Below are 21,361 nucleotides of genomic sequence, written 5' to 3'. Positions count from 1 at the left end.
TTTTTCTTCCAGTCTGTAGGATTAAATATTTTTACCAACTCAAAAATCCACAAGCCACATTTTTGTCAGCTGCTTCAGCCATATCCAGGAGCATCTATGATCTATGCAGGAGGTAAGGGTGAGAATTATTTATCTGCTAAAATAATAGAAGAAAAGTGATGCTTTGCTGCGTTGGGTTGGGATAAAAAGCCATTTTTTAAAGTACTGAATGTTGTAACTCCGCAGCAACTTCTCGGTAAATTTTCTTCATATAATACTTTTCCCCAGAAAAAATAATTTTTAAGCCATTATTATTTCTTTCCCTCTCTCTCTCTCTCTGTCTCTCATCCAAATCAAATACTTTTCTGTTATAGTCTTCAATAGTCTTGGTACTTTAAATCCTCTTTACCCACTGTGGCTTCAATACCTAAATTAGTCAGGATAAGATACATTATATTGCAGTAACAAACAAACCCCCACGTCTCAGAGGCTAAGTATATAACAGTTTATTTTTTCCTTTCACAAACACTGCTTGTGAGTCCAGTAGCTGTTCAGAACACCTCCTGACCAGTCATTGTCAGGGAGGTTCATTGGGCTTTCATCTTGTGACTCCATCTCCAATGTGCCTTTCAAGGTTACTACCACGGGGAAGAAGGAATAGATTTGCACATGACTTTTATGGCCAGCAGTGGAAGTGGCATATATCTCATTGCCCTACCTGCAAGGGATGCTGAGAAATGTGAAGGATTATATAGATATTGTTTGCCTCTGTCATATTCTTTTATGGAAATCAGAGTGATTTTGACATATTGAACAAAATAGAATAATTCAGCTTTTGGTGAATATACTTAGTCTCTTTGTGTGTCTCAGGTACACCTAGAAAAGAGGAAAAGTTGAAAAGGTTCTAGCTCTGACTATTTTCTTTTCTGCTGCTAACAGGCCTAGAGAAGTGTCTAGAGGCATGCTGGGATGGCTACTAATCCATTTTGTAATAAGAAATTTGGTGGTATAAAGTGTTTTTAAAAAATAAAACACATTAAACACATTTAATACAGAAGAAATTATTTGCCTAGGAAGACAAAGAGTAAAGTTATGAAAGTAGAGGAATGAATAAGAATATTCCCTCCACAGAAACAAATTCGTGTAGTAAAAAAAAAACAAGTTTTCATCATACCTTTATCTGGTATGACACATATAACTTTGAAAATTTGCAGACTCAGGGACTTTCCTGGCTGTCCAGTGATTAAGACTCTTCCACTGAAGGGGACACAGGTTCGATCTCTGGTTGGGGAGCTAAGGATCCCACATGCCACGTGGTGTGGCAAAAAAAAAAAAATTTTGCAGACTCATTTAACATTTTTGAGGCTCAGTTGAAAGTCAGAATGACAACACCAAAGTCACTGAGGTATCATGAGCATAAATTAAAAAAAATATAATCATGATTCCATATAACAGTGTTTTTTGGTTAAAAAAAAACTAAAAAACATTATTATTACTTTATTTTCACATTCCCCTTAATACCAACTGTATTTCTTTTCAATCTTAAGTGAAAACATGTAGGTGGAATGATCCAGAAAAACCTGAAAACAAACTACCATCATTACATTCTTATCACAGATATTCTGTAACACTCTAGACAAATTTTACATTTGGTATTCGTCACCTCTCCATTCTTTCCTTTTCCTGTTCAATTACATCATCTTAGTCCTGTCCTTCATTGTTTCATAACCAAAGTACTAAAAAGCCACTATAATTTACCTTCCTTGCCTTCCATCTTTCTCCACTTCAATCCAGCCTCTATACCGTGAAAGCTGCATCACCCTTCAACATTGCTTCTGTCATGTCATTTATTTCTCAGACATAATCGCTACTTCCAGAATTCATAGGTCATCATATTTAAGGTTTTAAAAGAGCATGTTCAATGCTATTATTTTATGTATGTTTATATTTATATATTTATACATACTATCTTTATATGTCTTCTGATCTCTGGCAGGTCAGTTTTTTAAAAAATTAATTTTTATTGGAGTATAGTTGCTTTTATCACTTTTAAAAATCAACCTAACTCCTGCCTCCTTAACAGATCTAACTTATTTGTCCTAACCTTCATGGTGTTTTATGATATAAGTACACCTACTATTTACTCAGCTATGTTAAATGCCCCCACCCTGCCCCGAGATAGACATTCTACTCCTGAGGGGTTTTTTGTTATCCCTTTGGAGCATTGCTTCTGACCTCTGTGTACATACATGTGTAGCTGTTTCCTTGGAATGCCTTCTTCATTCCCCTGTGATTCTCATCCTTTCATGGTCTTCTTAAGTTCTGCTTTGTAAAGTCTTTTCTGGCCAATCTAAAGTTTATTTTCTGTCCTTTATTGAGTCTCTGTTGTCTATAACCCATACTTTACTATATCATTGTTTATGTCTTCATATCTTATTAACTGTTAAAAAAAATTCCTGAAATCCTCTTGCTGTAGCTACTATCAATTCCTCTTGTTTGATTCTCACTGCAAATGGAGAACACATGATCATCCCGTCAGGGTATAAGCAGTATTTGTTGTTTTAAATTACTCTTTATTTTTGCCTTCACCAGTTGAAAACTCAGCTTAGGGAGAGCTACATTTGTTTTCACTTCTAGAGAAAAATACAGTTACCTTTAAACCATTTGATGAAGCAATAGGATTTAGCCTTCCAATAGGACACGTAGATGAGTGAACGAAGTAAGAAGCCGGTAGGTTAAATTGTTCTAATAATAAACATTCCCTGAGCATATGATCTTATTCTACTTGATAAATAAGGCAGCTGTAAGAAATTGATAAAATTGAGGCTTATGTTGGGCCCTGTGTGTTTTCTCTCGACAGGTCAATTGGGTCCAATGGGCCCAGAAGTCTCTGCTCTAGCACGTGGAAATGCAGGGATAGCTTATCCAATGGTAGGGAGAGAAAACCCTCCAGCTGTGGAAGTGAAAGAGACAGTCCGGAAGTATTTCCCTGAGACCTGGATCTGGGACTTGGTGGCACTCGAGTAAGTTGTGTGTTGCCCAGAATTGAGTTCATAAAAGGATCTGAATCCTCCTCTATAATTCTGGTGTGATCATTGGTTCCTGATCCTTTCCGTTAGTTATTTAGATTCACAGTTCATTTATCTCATAGCTAAACAATGCAATCTTCTTTTTCTAATTTGGTCCTGAGATACTTAAAATAACAGAAAGTAGGAAGCTACCCTCGACCCTAAAAAGAAAAAAAAAAAACTTTCAGAGACCTCATTATGAACACCAAACCTTATATCAAGTTTAACATTTAGCACACTAAGTTTTCATGCTCTAGGATCAGCTGTGGTGCTTGCTAAAGGGGACTCATTGACTCTCCTCCTCTTTTTCCCCTCCCTAGCATATCGGGTAGAAGTGAGTTGGCAATGAAGGTCCCTGACACCATCACGGAGTGGAAGGCTGGCGCACTCTGCTTGTCTGGAACAGCAGGGCTTGGCCTCTCCCCCACCATCTCTCTTACAACCTTCCAGCCCTTCTTCCTGGAACTCACTCTTCCCTACTCTGTGGTTCGAGGAGAAGCCTTCACACTCAAAGCCACTGCATTCAGCTATGTGTCCCATTGCATTCGGGTAAGGGCACTTCTCGACGTAAGCAAAAGTAGAAGGAAGGAACAAAATTACCGTTCATTACCTAGATTTCCCAGGTAATCTCCTAGTAAGTCATAATTGAACATGATGTAGCCTAATTTTAGAATGGAATAAGTACTAAGAACAAAGCTCCCCAACAGGTCTGAGGTGGTAAGGTTATATTTATTCAGGACTCTGCATTATTTGTGTATTCCTAAATTCAGATATTACTTCCCCCTGATTATTTTTTCACTCTAACTAAAGAAAATATCTCTTCCTTGTGTTGGCACAAGCCTAAATCCTGAGTATTTATCCTGATTCCTGACAGTTTTTCAAAGTCCTAATGGCAAACATCTAAACTACAAAATATTTGACAGGATTTACCTTGTTTGAACAGTTTCTCAAAGCCTCTCAATTAGTATGCATTGTCCCTTTAAGCTTCTTCCCCCTGTTACTGACCTTTTCCCTGTGTTCTTTCTCAAATTTGTGGGTGGGAATGGGGGACAGGTCAGCGTGCAGCTGGAGGTCTCTCCTGCCTTCTTGGCCATCCCAGTAGAAAAGAATGAAGAATCTCACTGTGTCTGTGGAAATAAGCAGAAAACTGTGTCCTGGGCTGTTACCCCAAAGTCACTGGGTGAGTGGTAAAGTTGTTCACAAATCCTACTTCTTATGTTGTAATGATTTGCTTTCCATTCTCACTCAGATGCATGTTTTTTTCTCCTCCTTTGACAATGATCGATTGAAAGAAAACCGTTATAAATATTGGAGAGGCTTAAAAAGAAGAAACCATTCAATATAGAATCACTGTTTAACTCCTTAAGAATCTTATTCCCCAGGAAAGGTGAATTTCACAGCTACTGCAGAAGCCCTGCAGTCTCAGGAACTGTGTGACAATGAGGTGCCCCACGTCCCAGCACCTGGACAGAAGGACACTGTAGTCAAGTCCTTATTTGTTGAGGTATGCGAGTCTACTTTCTCTGAGCCTCAGAGGCCTTATTATGTAAATCACATTATCTAATAGGTATGCGACAGTGACATTTCATTCCCAAGAATATGAATATGTCCACAACTCAAGTTTTCACTAACAGTTTTTCTCCTAAAGTGATTGCTTTTTCTCTATCACTATCTACATTCACTATCACTTTTCTTTTTGATTTTTTTTCTTTCAATACAAAGCCTGAAGGAATAGAAAAGGAGGAAACTTTCAACACACTTCTTTGTGCTTCAGGTAAGTGTCAAAAAATAGATAAAATTCTTTTGTTAAGCCACTTGCCAAAGTATATAGTTGTGAAATGCTCTTTGGGGCATGTTTCCTCTGGGGGAAAAAGAGGAAACAAGTATACTATCCCATGTGCAAATCAAAGGACATTTGATGGAGAACAATCTTTTCCTGATAAAGACATAGAGAAGTTAAGAGACTCACCTAATAATGAAGACTAAAGCTGATGACCATAGGACAGGATTCCTTCCAAATACGCCTGTGCTTCCCAAACTTCTTCCAACACAATTTTCAAACTATTGAAATATCTTTGTGGCACTAGTACTATTGGTTATTCTGTTAATAGTTGAAGTGTACTCATGTTCTTATTTAAACAAGTTATTTTAAGAAGAACTTTAGGCCATTAACATATACAGAAAACCAATCTTTTTCTATTACACTTAAAACTACCATTTAAATATTCACACAGTCATTAAAAAATTAGTATTAAAATATTCAGCTCTGCACTATCTAAAATCATCTAGAGAACAGCACTTAGTCTACAGATCTCTTGTCTTCTCTATATAAGTATCCCCTGATAATCTCATCTAGTCACAGAACTTCAATAACAACTTTGTACCAGAGACCACAAAATATACATCTTTGGTCCACACCTCTTTCCTAAACTCAGACTCATGTATTCAGCTGCTCACTTATCATCTGCATTTCTAAGCCTGGAGGTCTAAGAGGTATCTCAAAACTAGCATGTTCAAAACTGAATCTCTGCTTAGTCCCCATAAGCCTGCTCCTCCTACAATTTTCTCCATCTCAGATGATGGAAATTCCATTCTTCTACTTGCTGGAGATAAAAAATTTTGGAGTCACCCATTATTATGTCCTTTCTCTTCTACTCCACACCCAATTCATTCCCAAATCTAGCTGGTTGAACCTTTAAATATATATGAAATCTGTCCACTTTTCATCATGTCCACTCTTACTCTAGACCTTTCTCTCTTGGACCAACTCAGTCCCCTCCTAACTGGACTCCTGGTCATCTCCCCCTGTTCCTATACAACAAGAGGGATCATTTAAAGCATATTTCAGATCATGTCCCTCCTTTGTTCAAAGTTTTCCACGAGTCTCCCATATCCCTCAAAGTTAAAGACTATGTCTCCAGCATCACCTACAAAGCCTTTCTATCCTCATGACTTCATATCCTGTTACCCTCTCCCCTACTCACCCTGCTCCTCTAATCTGATTTTAGAACACACCCAGCATGCTCTCATCTCTGGAGTCTTTTCACATTTTGTTCCTTCTTCCTGCAAGTCTCTTCCCCTAGATATCTATAAATTTTACTCCCTGACTTACTTACTGTCAGTCACCTATGATTTTTTAATCAATGAGCTTTATCATTGGGAACCTTCTCCCCACACCCTGTACTTCCTGATTTGCCTTGCCTCACTAGCTCACCCATATAAGCACTTAATCTGCTTCATTTTTTTCTATAGAACTTACCGGTATCTATCACACTAAATATTTATTTGTTATTTTATTACTCCCATCAAAATGAAAACTCTAGGATGTCGGGAAATTTCTTTTGCAAATTGCTATATCATTGCACTTAAAACGGAATCTGGTACATAATACAGATTATGGTACACATAATCTGTATTTATGGAGTGAATATGATTTTTTTACAACCACAACTATAGTAGAAATTAACATAAACAATGAAGAGAAAGAAATAAATATAACATAAGGTATACACTTATAAGGAAATCTATAGAAATTTAACACAAATATATATGATTAATATGAACTTCACTGTGAGATGAATTGTGGCTTTAGGAGAAACTTGGATTGCATCAAAGAGATTATATAATGACCAAGAGAAATGAGATGTTGGATCTTGATCATATAGATGAAAAAAATTCAAATAAATCTAGAACGTTTCTCTCATTTTTCCCTCCCTTATATATATTTGTCTTGTTTCATTAGAAACCGGAGAACCTGAAAAGTTGTCACTAAAACTTCCTTCAAATGTGGTTGAAGGCTCTGCCAGGGCAACACATTCAGTTTTGGGTGAGTCTCCCAGCCCGAAAGAAGCAGTTGTCCATCCCCATAATTCTAGTGCATGGGGCCTCACCATCCCTTACTAATGAACTGTCTGAGTCTAGGCGTTGGATTGAGAGAAAGAACACCAAGCTAAGGACTGCACTGTTGAATAGATGTTGTGCTACATCTTATACCTTGACACACTCTAAAAAGTGAAAAGGGCCATCTCTTTGTGCCCTCATCTTCAAGAGACTGGCTAGGTAGTGATGCTTCCTAATAGATTGAAAAATAATTGTTTTTTACCAGATTTGTGGCTCATCAGAAAGATGTATCCTACCATTCAGATTTTTTCCTGTTTTTTCCGTCCTTGAACTATCTACTTTATTGTTCCCTCATTTCTCTTTCCTTTCTATTTCTTGTTTTCCTTCACCTCTTATGCTTTCTTTTCCACCCCTTTATATATGATTTGACTTCTCACTTAGTTAGTAATCTATCTTCTTATCCCAACATAAATCAGCTCTGAGTTCCTCTGTTTTTTTTTAATATCTTTCATTCCCCAGGTGATATACTAGGCTCTGCAATGCAAAATCTTCAGAATCTTCTCCAGATGCCCTATGGTTGTGGAGAGCAGAATATGGTCCTTTTTGCCCCTAACATCTATGTTCTGAACTATCTGAATGAGACAGGGCTGCTGACAGAGAAGATCAAGTCCACAGCCATCAGCCACCTCATCAGTGGTGAGAGATTACCCCAAAAGGAAAAACATTAACTGATTCCCTAAATATCTCCTCCAGTGAACTCAAGTCAACATCCCTTTGATTAAGATTTAATAATTATTGTTGCTGTGATATCCAACAAGTTGTCCCACTATACAACCAGGAAATTCGATGGTATCATCAAGTCTTGGAGACTTCATAGTAACATAGTAGTTTCCCTGTGACACCTCAACCAGTTTTGAGGAAAACCCTGATTCATTCTCCAGTGTCTCTGCTATTTCATAAATCTATGCAAACTTCCTCTTCAGGTTACCAAAGACAGTTGAATTATAAGCACAGAGATGGTTCTTACAGCACCTTTGGGGATCATCATAGTAGAAGTCAGGGGAACACTTGGTAAGATAATTATTTCCATATGTTCTCTGTAGATCCACAGTATTTCAGAATTCTGGAAATAGCTATTCTCTGATACCTGGAGTTCATGCATAGAAATTTGTTATCCTTTTTTTTTTCTTAATTGGAGTATAATTGCTTTACAATGGTGTGTTCGTTTCTGCTTTATAACAAAGTGAATCAACTATACATGTACATATATCCCCATATCTCCTCCCTCTTGAGTCTCCCTCCCACCCTCCCTATCCTACCCCTCTAGGTGGTCACAAAGCATGGAGCTGATCTCCCTGTGCTATGAGGCTGCTTCCCACTAGCTATCTATTTTACATTTGGTAGTGTATATATGTCCATGCCACTCTCTCACTTCATCCCAGCTTACCCTTCCCACTCCCTGTGTCCCCAGGTCCATTCTCTACGTCTGCATCTTTATTCCTGTCCTGCCCCTAGGTTCTTCAGAGCATTTTTTTTTTTTAGATTCCATATATATGTGTTAGCATATGGTATTTGTTTTTCTCTTTCTGACTTACTTCACTCTGTATGACAGACTCTAGGTCCATCCACCTCACTACGAATAACTCAATTTCGTTTCTTTTTATGGCTGAGTAATATTCCATTGTATATATGTGCCACATCTTCTTTATGCATTTATCTGTCGATGGGCACTTAGGTTGCTTCCATGTCCTGGCTATTGTAAATAAAGCTGCAATGAACAATGTGGTACATGATTCTCTTTGAATTACGGTTTTCTCAGGGTATATGCCCAGTAGTGGGATAGCTGTGTTGTATGGTAGTTCTATTTGTCGCTTTTTAAGGAACCTCCATACTGTTCTCCACAGTGGCTGTATCAATTTACATTCCTCCCAACAGTGCAAGAGGGTTCCCTTTTCTCTACACCGTCTCCAGCATTTATTGTTTGTAGATATTTTGATGATGGCCATTCTGACCGGTGTGAGGTGATAACTCATTGTAGTTTTGATTTACATTTCTCTAATTATTAGTGATGTTGAGCATTCTTTCATGTGTTTGTTGTCAATCAGTTTATCTTCTTTGGGGAAATGTCTATTTAGGTCTTCTGCCCATTTTGTTATCCTTTAAAAACTCCTATGTGTGTCATCACTAGTGGAGGATCTCACCATTTCATCTATGAAAGCTCACTGTTCTGACAGTATAGTAAATAGCAGTAAAGTAAGGATCCCCCAAAACGGAAATAGAAGGCAGAAAATGTCATAATGTGAAATGACAGAGGAAAAAGCTTCTACATTAAGGGAGGAGAGGAGGGGAAGGACAGAAAGAGACTGTGATGTAGTAAAATCATTCAGAAAATGGCAATTTTGGTGGTGGGAAGGCACCACATTTCACAAACATTTTATGAGAAAAAAAAGTGAAAAGTATCGACTCTGGAGAAACCCATCAAGTTGAGACATTTTAAAACAGATTCAGAAGTTTGCTGGACAAATAAGAGTATATTCAGTATTCAAGTATCATTTTGCCACCAATTTTCTCCACGGAACTGTGAAGCTACCTGGAGGCAACTGCACACAGTGAGCTTTAAAAGTGAGATGGTCCTCAGGTCTCCACCTCTTCCTTGCTGGACAGGCTCACTGCATTTGTATTCAAGTCCTTCGCTCAAGCCCAGTCATACATCTTTGTGGAGGACTCGCACATCATGAACTCCCTTACCTGGCTCTCACAGAAGCAAAAGGAAAATGGTTGTTTCCAGCGTTCTGGATCATTGTTAAACAATGCTATTAAGGTGATGCCTTTAAATTTGTTCTGGGCCCTGAGGACAGTGACATGTAGGAGCTACGATGCTCCTATTGATTCCTCAAGTCCTGGTGACATAGCTCTGAGAAGGAAAGTAGACTCTAAAGCTTCTGAAACCTAGCAATAAATTAGTTGTTTGTATTGAAAGAAAATAGCATGCCCCCAAAGCTCCAATACATTAATAGAAGTGAGGGAAAGTGATTTGGGACAGATTTAAGAATTTTAGGGTGAAGGAAGAAGGGGAAAAATCAATAATACTGCCCAAGGAAAGATGCTTTCTAGTGGAGATGGCCAAGGGGAAAACAGAGTTAGCTGATTCTGGCTGATGAATACTGGAGTGTTTGAGTGTCTCTGCCTCTGATCCTTACAGGGTGGGGTAGACGATGAGGTGACGCTCTCTGCCTACATCACCATTGCTCTGCTGGAGAAGCCACTGCCTGTCACTGTATGTACTACCACACTCCCTGGACCTCCCTCACAAATGTAAGGAATAAAACTCATGGAACTATGAATGTCTGAGGAAAATGAGTTGTGATTTTCATGTTATTTAATATTAGTATATTTCACTAGAGCATAAAGGATGACAGATCCTTTGGGAAGCTGCAAAGAAAATTACCCTCTGGTCAGACTGTGATGTTGCACAGGCACTTCGGGGCATTGAATCTAGGGTTACCCTGGAGGCAGTTCATTAGCCTGGTTCTATCTTAAGGTCCATCTTCTTTATAGGACCCAGTTGTCCGCGGTGCCCTATTCTGCCTGGAAAGGGCCTGGGAGTCTACTTCAGAGGCCCAAGGAAGTCTTGTCTATACCAAGGCATTATTGGCCTATGCCTTTGCTCTAGCAGGAAACCAGGCCAAACGAAGTGAGCTGCTTGAATCACTAGACAAAGAGGCTGTAAAAGAAGGTAAGAGCTGCTACTGCAAAAGTGACTTCCAAAAATCACCAGTGATCAAAGGGAGAGGACCTATTAAATTCACACATATCATGCTTATATTATATTCTATCCATTATATTATTATAAGAAGATGATGATGATTTATTATTGACCTAACACTTAAGTTCTCTGGGTGACATGGATCATTTTATTAATTCACACATTATAGACTTTAAACAGCCCAGCTTCTAATATCACACAAGTATGTAATAGACACAAAGACACAATGTGATTTGCTAGAACCTCAATTTACTTTCATGGCAAAGATTAGCTTGATTGGTGATTATTTAATACTTTCACTTCATGTATGTCCATTCACTAGGTGAGCTCTAATTATAATGATCATTAATGAATTAGGTTTTGAAAATGTTCTCTAAGCTTAAGATTGTATCCTTTTTTATCTCAAAGAGGACTCAATCCACTGGCAACGGCCTGGGAAACCTCAAGAAGTTAATGCACTCTATTATCAACCCCGGGCTCCTTCTGTTGAAGTGGAGATGACAGCTTACACTCTCCTTGCCTATCTTACTGCCCAGCCTGCCCCATCTTCAGAAGACCTGTCTGTGGCTACACGGATTGTGAAATGGATCACCAAGCAACAAAACCCCAGTGGGGGCTTCTCCTCCACTCAGGTCTGTGAAGAGACTCTAGGAAGAAAAATAAATATACTAATACCCATGTAGACACAACCACATTCTAGGAGTTGAATAATTGCATAATGTTTCTAATTTATACTTTGTCTATTCCTCCATCACCAGAAAGGTTCCAGCCTCATTATTTTATATATGGATTATTTCTCTGTCCTCTGCACAATCTCTCATATTTTCTCTCCTTAGTGGATCCTCATCCCTAATGTCGATCAACCTTTCTAGAGCAATGTTTTCATAAGATTACTTCCCTTGGGGACTTCCCTGGCGGTCCAGTGGTTAAGACTCCATGCTTCCACTGCAGGGGGTGCAGCTTCGATCCCCGGTCAAGGAACTAAGATCCCTCATGCTGCGTGGCATGGCCAAAAGGCTGATCCCTTCTCTTTTTCTGGAATTGGCTCACTCTTTTCCATGTCTTTACTACAACAACATTTCCGTCCCTGGTACTGCCTGATGCCTCTCTTCTTTCTGTCTTTATAAACCTTTCTCATTATTCAGACCTTTCTCATTATTCAGACCTCATTATTCTCACCTTCTTCACAGCTTCTTCACAGCATTTTCTTATTATGCTAGCTCCAATTTCTTCTCCATTCTCTGAATTTTTCCAACAAATGTTGTTATATAAATTTATAATTATTGAAATATCCTCTACGTCAAATATTGAGTCTCATTCCCATATGTACACTGTAAACTGCTTGAACAAGGAAACTTCATTTCCCCCAAAGTTCCTAGAATAGTTCATGATTAATAACCAGGTCTGAATTGACTTGAAATCCAGTGAATGAACTGTGTTTATGACTAAATAACTCTGAGAACAGTGTTGATGTGGTTTACATCTGGTATGATTTTGTTACCTTCCTCTCCTGTGCTTTCTGAACCCATCTTTTTTCAGGATACAGTGGTAGCTCTCCAAGCGCTCTCCAAGTATGGAGCAGCAACTTTCACTAAAAGGGAGAAAGCGGCTACAGTCACCATCAAGTCTTCAGAGACCTTCTCTGAAGAATTCCAAGTAGATGAAGGCAATCGCCTATTGCTGCAGGAGGTCGCTTTGCCAGAGGTTCCAGGGGAGTACAGCATGGCAGTGTCAGGGTCGGGATGTGTGTACCTCCAGGTGAGACTGCCAGGGTTCAGGCGATGCCACAAATGGGAGAACAAGTCTCAAGAATTCCATTTGAACTTCAAAATAGAAAAAGAAACATGTCCTAAGGGGAGGTATAAATCACGTAGAAGAGATAAACTATTTGAGTGTAAAAATAAAGGATTTTTTTTCAATTTGTTTTAGACATCCCTGAGATATAATATCCTGCCCAAGAAAGAAGGAAAATCTCCCTTTACTCTGAAAGTTGATACTCTCCCCAAGAATTGTGATGGAGTCAATGCTCACAGCAAAGTCCAGATTCTCATCAACATTAGGTAAATCCTAAACCACTATGAGACATTTTGTAGAATATAGTGAAATAGAGTTTCTTGTGCAGGGGATCTTCACTGTCCAAGGTCATACATAATAAACAAGAAATTCTTGCAATAGTTATTTAAAAGAAAATTTTCTTCACTCTTACTGAAAAGCCTTAACATTGAGAATATGATGTTACCATACCTGCAGAGTATGCATTCATAATGAGTTTTCCAAACAACTATAGCAGAAGAAAATAGAGTAGATGGCAAAGCTGAGTGGTAGCCAGGGATAAGGAACGGTAGAAATAAAAGAGGAGAGACTTCTGTCTTGAATGAATTCCAAAGAATTTTGTTTGACTGCCTTGTCCCTATGCCTTGACTTCATAGTTATACTGGGGAACGACCCAGCTCCAACATGGTCATTGTTGATGTGAAGATGGTATCAGGCTTCATACCTGTGAAAGCATCAGTGAAAAAGGTAAACCCTAAGTTTCTTACAGATAGCAAAGTCATGGCAAATGCTGTCAATTTTATTTTGTTGATTCAGTTCTCCAAGAGGTTTATTCCCTCAAACTTGTTTCTCTAGTGTGTGTTTCCATCATTTTAAAAGTGGGCATCCTAGCTATGTGGTCTCAACTATAAGATATAAATCATAAACATGGTTAATAATGTTCCAGCAGGCCCTGAGACTTCTAGGAATGTGTAGTGCATTGAATTATCTTCCAACTATGTACAAAAAGAAAAAGGGAGACTATATCATATGTAAGCATATACATATATTCTCCTTTTTTTAATATAGTTGGAAGATAATTCCCTCTCTAAATAGATGATAGATAGATAAGGAGGGTTTAATAAATATTACTTTTATTATTTTTATTATTATTACTATTATTCTTGAAGAAATCAAAATTAGTGTTTGGATGTCTCTGAGAAGCCATTTAGAACGTAAATACCTGAAAACTGCCTCAGCCTGCAAGTTCCTCATCCCATATCTTTGGCCTTTCCTCTTGGTCAACAGCTCCAAGAAAGGCCTCAGATTCAAAGGACTGAAGTGAGCACCAACCACATCCTGATTTACTTTGAAGAGGTAAAATTCTCTGTGATTCTGCTAGATCTGGAAGAACCACTACAGATTCTAACAAACCAACCCAGGTTCCAAAGAGTGTATTTCACCTACACAACTTATCGTATTATAAAACTCCCTGGTATAGCATTTATGAATTGTGGGGAAAGAAAATAGCTACAGAGGGAAACGAAGCTGGGCCAGGTCAACAAAGCTCAATTTACTACATTTGACTGTCCATTGAATCGTCTTTTTGCCCTTCTTTTATCTGTCATTGAGTGTATTATGCAAGTCTTAAAACCTCTCGTTCTTTCCACAGGTTTTGGTGCAGAGGACAGCATAAGTACAGGGTTTGATACTATCTTAAGAAAAGAGTAACTGAGTTAATCTTTGATTCCAATTCAGTTTTCCTGTCTCTCCAGCTAACCCATCAAAGCTTGAGTTTCTCCTTCTCAGTGGAACAAAACATCCCAATAAAGAATTTAAAACCAGCTACCGTAAAGGCCTATGATTATTATGAGACAGGTGAGTGGGATTCAGACATGCTGAGCCTTGAAAGGAAAAAGATGACTAACTAGGACAGGGTCACCTTAACTGAAAGAAAACTCCACAATCTTTCACTGGAAGAAAGAGTTGAGTTTATGATCACAGGATAAGCATATTCCTGTATATTAATCTGTCTTATGCCCCCAAACAAGTATTAGAATCATTCTTATAAATTGATCATAAAGCAATAAGGGGATCAATTTTTTCTAAATTCCCCTATGACGTTTTTTCTGGACTGAATTATTCCAGAAAGAAAAGAAGGGTGGCAATAACTAAAAATGTGTGCTATGAGACCCAAAATTTGTTCTGTTTTTGATTTGGGCCTCAGATAGTTTCACAAATTTTGGGAAACTTTGTATAATATGTCAGGAAATTCTTCCATTTGCTCATGACTTTGAAGTAGAAACTTACCAGTATCTTAGCATACTGGTAGTGTTCAAACTTTACTCTTTCTTAGAAAAGAAAAGGTTCAGAGAGGAACGTACAACTCCAATAAGAAAAACATAGTTGTGAAAAAGGGCTATACAGTGTCCTGTATAGAAAGACAGTTATCCATTTGTGAAATCTGCCCCTCAGCTTTATGTCCAAGGCCAATTTTCTCTTGCTCCTCACTAACCAATCCCAAAAGGCTTAGTACAGAAGTAAGTCCTTTTATTGGCTCTGTAACTGTGCTTTATACTTTCTTTCGTAGCTTACACACTTTATTTACAAGTAACCATTCATGTGCCTATTACTGAATGTCTTCACTCTGTCTCATCATTTTTGCATTTCAGAGGAATTCACCATTGAAGAGTACAGTGTTCCCTGCAGTGCTGGTAAAGTATAAACAGTAAAATCTAATGCCAACAAAAAGAAAATAAATACAATATGTGTTGTCTGTGTAAAGCTGCTTCTTGAGCATATCCTTACCATATTATAAAACTCCTTGGTAAATCATTTATGAATTGAACTATCTAAAATGTATTATAGAATTTCACAGTAGAAAAAAATGCAAGTAAAATATAATTACTGGTGTCTGGGTTGACTTGTTTGAAGATGAATCCAGGAATTTGCCACATATAAAAGGGAAATCATCTAATATTTAGTTTATGTTTCTATACTCAGTGGTGATATATTTATTACCCACAGCCTTTCTGGGATGTTTCTAAACTTATACTAGTTAAAGTCAGGAAACTGTTCACTATAAATTATCCATATAACACAGCACAAGAGATGTGATCTACAAGACCTTCCTTTAGGCTGATTGACAGTGTTCATCTTTGACAATACAACACTTGCTGTGAGACCTTCCACTTTCCACTTTAAAACATGAAAAAACTGAGAACAACCTTATCATTAAAAATAATTAAACTTATTAAGTTCAAATATTTATAATTAAAATATGAAAAATTATTCCTTTATTAGATCACAAAATTTCCCTAATATTTCTAACTTTTCTTCTACTGTTTAGCATTTGAACATGGAAATGCTTGAAGATGGAAACTTACAAACTTCATCAGATGAACTTTTCCAGAAATGAAGAACAAAGACTTATCAGGAGAGAAAATAGTGGGAGAAAGAAGGGACGGGAATTGGAAGTACATGAAATTTGTGTGTCGAATAAATTTATGACATTTACAACTCTATCTTTTCTTTTGTTCTTTATCAGTGTTATATTTCCCTTCTGAAATACATATCCATTCTCCACAGTGTTTTTTCTTGGTTGTAGGTTCTTCCCTTTCATCACATTAAGTATATCATGCCATTCCCTTCTGGCTTGTAGAGTTTCTGCTGAGAAATCAGCTGTTAACCTTATGGGAGTTCCCTTGTATGTTATTTGTCGTTTTTCCCTTGCTGCTTTCAATAATTTTTCTTTGTCTTTAATTTTTGTCAGTTTAATTACTGTGTGTCTCAGCGTATTTCTCCTTGGGTCTATCCTGTATGGGACTCTCTGTGCTTCCTGGACTTGGGTGGCTATTTCCTGTCCCATGTTAGGGAAGTTTTCGACTATAATCTCTTCAAATATTTTCTTGGGTCCTTAATCTGTCTCTTCTTCTGGGACCCCTATAATGCGAATGTTGTTGCATTTAATGTTGTCCCAGAGGTCTCTTAGGCTGTCTTCAGTTCTTTACATCCTTTTTTCTTTATTCTGTTACATGGCAATGAGTTCCACCATTCTATCTTCCAGGTCACTTATCCGTTCTTCTGCCTCAGTTATTCTGCTATTCCTTCTAGTGTAGTTTTCATTTCAGTTATTGTATTGTTCATCTCTGTTTGTTTGTTCCTTAATTCTTCTAGGTCTTTGCTAAACATTTCTTGCATCTTCTCAATCTTTGCCTCCATTCTTTTTCCGAGGTCCTGGATCATCTTCACTATCATTATTCTGAATTCTTTTTCTGGAAGGTTGCCTATCTCCACTTCATTTAGTTGTTTTTCTGGGGTTTTATCTTGTTCCTTCATCTGGTACATAGCCCTCTGCCTTTTCATCTTGTCTATCTTTCTGTGAATGTGGTTTTTGTTCCACAGTCTGCAGGATTGTAGTTCTTCTTGTTTCTGCTGTCTGCCCTCTGGTGTATGTGGCTATCTAAGAGGCTTGTGCAAGTTTCCTGATGGGAGGGACTGGTGGTGGGTAGAGCTGACTGTTGCTCTGGTGGGCAGAGCTCAGTAAAACTTCAATCCGCTTGACTGCTGATGGGTGGGGCTGGGTTCCCTCCCTTTTGGTTGTTTGGCCTGAGGCAACCCAACACTGGAGCCTACCTGGGCTCTTTGATGGGGCTAATGGCAGACTCTGGGAGGGCCAAAGGAGTACTTCCCAGAACTTCTGCTGCCAATGTCCTTATCCCCATGGTGAGCCACAGCCACCACCCACCTCTGCAGGAGACCCTCCAACACTAGCAGGTAGGTCTGGTTCAGTCTCCCCTGGGGTCACTGCTCCTTCCCCTGGGTCCCAATACGCACATTACTTTGTGTGTGCCCTCCAAGAGTGGAGTCTCTGTTTCCCCCAGTCCTGTTGAAGTCCTGCAATCAAATCCCACTAGCCTTCAAAGTCTGATTCTCTGGGAATTCCTCCTCCCATTGTCGAAACCCCCAGGTTGAGAACCTGACGTGGGGCTCAGAACCTTCACTCCAGTGGGTGGACTTCTGTAGTATAAGTGTTCTCCAGTCTGTGAGTCACCCACCCAGCAGTTATGGGATTTATTTTACTGTGATTGTGCCCCTCCTACCGTCTCATTGTGGCTTCTCCTTTGTCTTTGGATACGGGGTATCTTTTTTGGTGAGTTCCAGTGTCTTCCTGTCAATGAGTGTCCAGCAGCTAGTTGTGATTCTGGTGTTCTCACAAGAAGAAGTGAAAACACGTCCTTCTACTCCACCATCTTGGTTCCTAATTGCCCACAGTGTTTTTTAAAACACTGAAAAATCACGCAAAGAGGTATAAGCAAAGAAACTATAGATAAATCAAAATGAAATTTTAAAAAATGTTCAAGTAACCCACAGGAAGGTGAGGAAAAGAAAACAATATTTCCAAATATTGGAAACAACCAAAACATCCATCAGTAGGTGAAAGGTTAAACTACCTGTGGTACATTCATACTATGGAATACTAGTCGGTAATAAAGAGGGACAAAGTACTGATACAGGCAACAACTTGGATGGATCTCCAAAACATTACACTGAGTGAAAAGAAAGACAATTTCAAAAGGTCATACTGTGTGATTCCTTTCATATAACATTCTTGAAATGGCAAAATCATAGAAATGGAAAATAAATTGGTGGTTTCCAGGCTTTATGGAGGCTAGAGCCAGTGGGGAGGGATGTGACTTACAAAGGGATAGCATTAGAGAGATCTTTGTGGTGATGAAATCATGCAGGTGTAGAAGCAAAAGTCCTGGTTCAAATTTTTACATTTAATTCCATCTTAAATTATTTTGTTTTCTATTGTTTGGTGAGTGAGTATCTAAACTGACATTTTTTCTCATGTATGTAGCTTTCTAATAGTCCCATTATCATTTATGAACCAATTCAATATTTCCCTGCTAATAAAACATGACTCCTTTATCACAACTTAAATTAGCATATGTTTTAAGACTTGTTTCTAAGTGATTTATTCTATTTCATTGATTAGCTAGTCTATTCTTTCACATGCAGTAAAATATTTGAATTACTGGGGCTTAATAAAATATTTTAATAATTACTCTGGCTGGTCCATTCTCATTTCTCTGTTTTCACCTTTTATTTGCAATACTAAGCTTATTATTTATTCCAGGTAAAATTTTGATATCTTTTTATGATGTGAATTATCCCCATAGTCACATTGAGCATTGTTTGGAAATTCACTGAATACTAATAAATTTATAATGATTATGAATGTCAACTTTTTTACAATATTTAGCCTTCCCTATTCAGACACATTTTATGTTCATTTATTCATTTCACATGAAGTGAATTCTAATTCTGACTTAATTTCTGAATTTGGCCTGAACTACAAAATAAAAATTAGAGATTAATTTCATGGACATAAATAGTAAGATAAGTTGAATGAATAATACAGTGTATACAAGGAGACAAAAGATAAGGGCAAAAATAAAATTACAAGATAAGGAAAGACTAGAACAATATTTCTTATTTGTTGATAGAAACCACTGAAAGATTTTTTTAAAAAGAATTATTTCAGAGATGCATTATAGATAGTCCATCTTCTAAGCAATGGCAGGAAGAAGAAAGCAAATTAATTCTGATCTTTCTAATTTCTGATACAGTCCATTTGTGCAGAGTGGGGCTGTTTTCATGCTTTTGATGGTTTAGCACACATATCTCTCGTCTACACTTAGACAATTCCATGCCTTAAAACATTATTTGGAGGGAGAAGCTTCAAGATGGTGGAAGAGTAAGATGCGGAGATCAATCTTCCTCCCCACAAATACATCAGAAATACATCTACATGTGGAACAAACCCTACAGAACACCTACTGAACGCTGGCAGAAGACCTCAGACCTCCCAAAAGGCAAGAAACTCCCCACGTACCTGGGTAGGGCAAAAGAAAAAACAGACAAAAGAACAGGGACAGGCCCTGCACCAGTGGGAGGGAGCTTTGAAGGAGGAAAGGTTTACACACACTGGGAAGCCCCTTCGCGGGCGGAGACTGCGGGTGGCGGAGGGGGGAAGCTTCGGGGCCGCGGAGGAGAGCGCAGCCACAGGGTTGCAGAGAGCAAAGCGGAGAGATTCCCGCACAGAGGATCGGGGCCAACCAGCACTCACCAGCCCGAGAGGCTTGTCAGCTCACCCGCCGGGGTGGGCGGGGGCTGGGAGCTGAGGCTCAGGCTTCAGTCGGATCCCAGGGAGAGGACTGGGGTTGGCGGCATGAACACAGCATGAAGGGGTTAAGTGCGCCACGGCTAGCCGGGAGGGAGTCCGGGAAAAGGTCTGGCACTGCCGAAGAGGCAAGAGACTTTTTCTTGCCTCTTTGTTTCCTGGTGCGCAAGGAGAGGGGATTCAGAGCGCCACTTAAAGGAGCTCCTGAGACGGTGCGAGCAGCAGCTATCAGCACGGACCCCAGAGACGGGCATGAGACGCTAAGGCCACTGCTGCCACCACCAAGAAGCCTGTGTGCGAGCACAGGTCACTATCCACACCGCCCCTCCTGGGAGCCTGTGCAGCCCGCCACTGCCAGGGTCCCGGGATCCAGGGACAACTTCCCCGGGAGAACGCACGGCGCACCTCAGGCTGGTGCAACGTCACGCTGGCCTCTGCCGCCGCAGGCTCGCCCAGCACTCCGTACCCCTCCCTCCCCCCGGCCTGAGTGAGCCAGAGCCCCCGAAGCAGCTGCTCCTTTAACCCCGTCCTGTCTGAGCAAAGAACAGACACCCTCAGGCGACCTACACTCAGAGGCGGGTCCAAATCCAAAGCTGAACCCCAGGAGCTGTGCGAACAAAGAAGAGAAAGGGAAATCTCTCCCAGCAGCCTCAGGAGCAGCGGATTAAATCTCCACAATCAACCTGACGTACCCTGCATCTGTGGAATACCTGAATAGATAACGAATCATCCCAAATTGAGGAGGTGGACTTTGGGAGCATATATATATATATATTTTTTTTCCCTTTTTCTCTTTTTGTGACTGTGTATGCGTATGCTTCTGTGTGAGATTTTGTCTGTATAGCTTTGCTTTTACTATTTGTCCTAGTGTTCTGTCCGTTTTTTTTTCTTTTTTTTCTTTTTGTTAGTATAGTTTTTAGCACTTGTTATCACTGGTGGATTTGTTTTTTGGCTTGGTTGCTCTCTTCTTTCTTTTTTTTTATTACTTTTTAAATTGTTTTTAATAATTGGTTTTTATTTTAATAACTTTAATTTAATTTATTTTATTTTACCTTTTTCATTCTTTCTTTTTTTCTCCCTTTTATTCTGAGCCATGTGGATGACAGGCTCTTGGTGTTCCACCGAGGCATTGGGCTGTGCCTCTGAGGTGGGAGAGCCAAGTTCAGGACGTTGGTATACCAGAGACCTCCCAGCTCCATGTAATATCAAATGGCAAAAATCTCCCAGAGATTTCCATCTCAAAGCCAAGACCCAGCTCCACTCAACGACCAGCAAGGTATACTGCTGGACACCCTTTGCCAAACAACTAGCAAGACAGGAACACAAACCCGCCCATTAGCAGAGAGGCTGCCTAAAGTAATAATAAGGTCACAGACACCCCAAAACACACCACCAGACTTGGACCTGCCCACCAGAAAGACAAGATCCAGCCTCATCCACCAGAACACAGGCACTAGTCCCCTCCACCAGGAAGCCTACACAACCCACTGAACCAACATTAGCCGCTCGGGGCAAACACCAAAAACAACGGGAACTATGAACCTGCAGCCTGCGAAAAGGAGACCCCAAACACAGTAAGTTAAGCAAAATGAGAAGACAGAGAAACACAGCAGATGAAGGGGCAAGGTAAAAACCCACCAGACCTAACACATAAAGAGGAAATAGGCATGCTACCTGAAAAACAATTCAGAATAATGATAGTAAAGATGATCCAAAATCTTGGAAATAGAATGGAGAAAATACAAGAAATGTTTAACAAGGACCTAG

General features: G+C 39.3%; 1 protein-coding gene across 1 annotated transcript in view; it reads left to right on the top strand.

Moving 5' to 3' along the window:
- LOC132433493 (pregnancy zone protein-like) overlaps nucleotides 1-15,929 on the top strand; it is a 41,453-nt gene extending 25,524 nt beyond the window's left edge. The window contains exons 17-36 of the mRNA XM_060024290.1: nucleotides 13-112; nucleotides 2,840-3,002; nucleotides 3,368-3,596; nucleotides 4,101-4,227; nucleotides 4,430-4,551; nucleotides 4,770-4,821; nucleotides 6,790-6,873; nucleotides 7,407-7,583; nucleotides 7,871-7,958; nucleotides 9,552-9,708; nucleotides 10,090-10,164; nucleotides 10,446-10,623; nucleotides 11,062-11,285; nucleotides 12,193-12,411; nucleotides 12,583-12,713; nucleotides 13,083-13,173; nucleotides 13,714-13,782; nucleotides 14,181-14,283; nucleotides 15,078-15,119; nucleotides 15,755-15,929. Of these exons, the coding sequence (XP_059880273.1) occupies nucleotides 13-112; nucleotides 2,840-3,002; nucleotides 3,368-3,596; nucleotides 4,101-4,227; nucleotides 4,430-4,551; nucleotides 4,770-4,821; nucleotides 6,790-6,873; nucleotides 7,407-7,583; nucleotides 7,871-7,958; nucleotides 9,552-9,708; nucleotides 10,090-10,164; nucleotides 10,446-10,623; nucleotides 11,062-11,285; nucleotides 12,193-12,411; nucleotides 12,583-12,713; nucleotides 13,083-13,173; nucleotides 13,714-13,782; nucleotides 14,181-14,283; nucleotides 15,078-15,119; nucleotides 15,755-15,777 (2,454 nt within the window). The 3' untranslated portion in view covers nucleotides 15,778-15,929. The remainder of the gene's footprint in view (nucleotides 1-12; nucleotides 113-2,839; nucleotides 3,003-3,367; nucleotides 3,597-4,100; nucleotides 4,228-4,429; nucleotides 4,552-4,769; nucleotides 4,822-6,789; nucleotides 6,874-7,406; nucleotides 7,584-7,870; nucleotides 7,959-9,551; nucleotides 9,709-10,089; nucleotides 10,165-10,445; nucleotides 10,624-11,061; nucleotides 11,286-12,192; nucleotides 12,412-12,582; nucleotides 12,714-13,082; nucleotides 13,174-13,713; nucleotides 13,783-14,180; nucleotides 14,284-15,077; nucleotides 15,120-15,754) is intronic.
- The last annotated feature ends 5,432 nt before the right edge of the window (nucleotides 15,930-21,361 follow it).

The sequence above is a fragment of the Delphinus delphis genome, chromosome 11 (genome assembly GCF_949987515.2).
Source record: "Delphinus delphis chromosome 11, mDelDel1.2, whole genome shotgun sequence".
Taxonomy (NCBI): Eukaryota; Metazoa; Chordata; class Mammalia; order Artiodactyla; family Delphinidae; genus Delphinus; species Delphinus delphis.
Note: the sequence above shows the minus strand (reverse complement) of the source record. Positions and strands in the feature narration are given on the sequence as shown.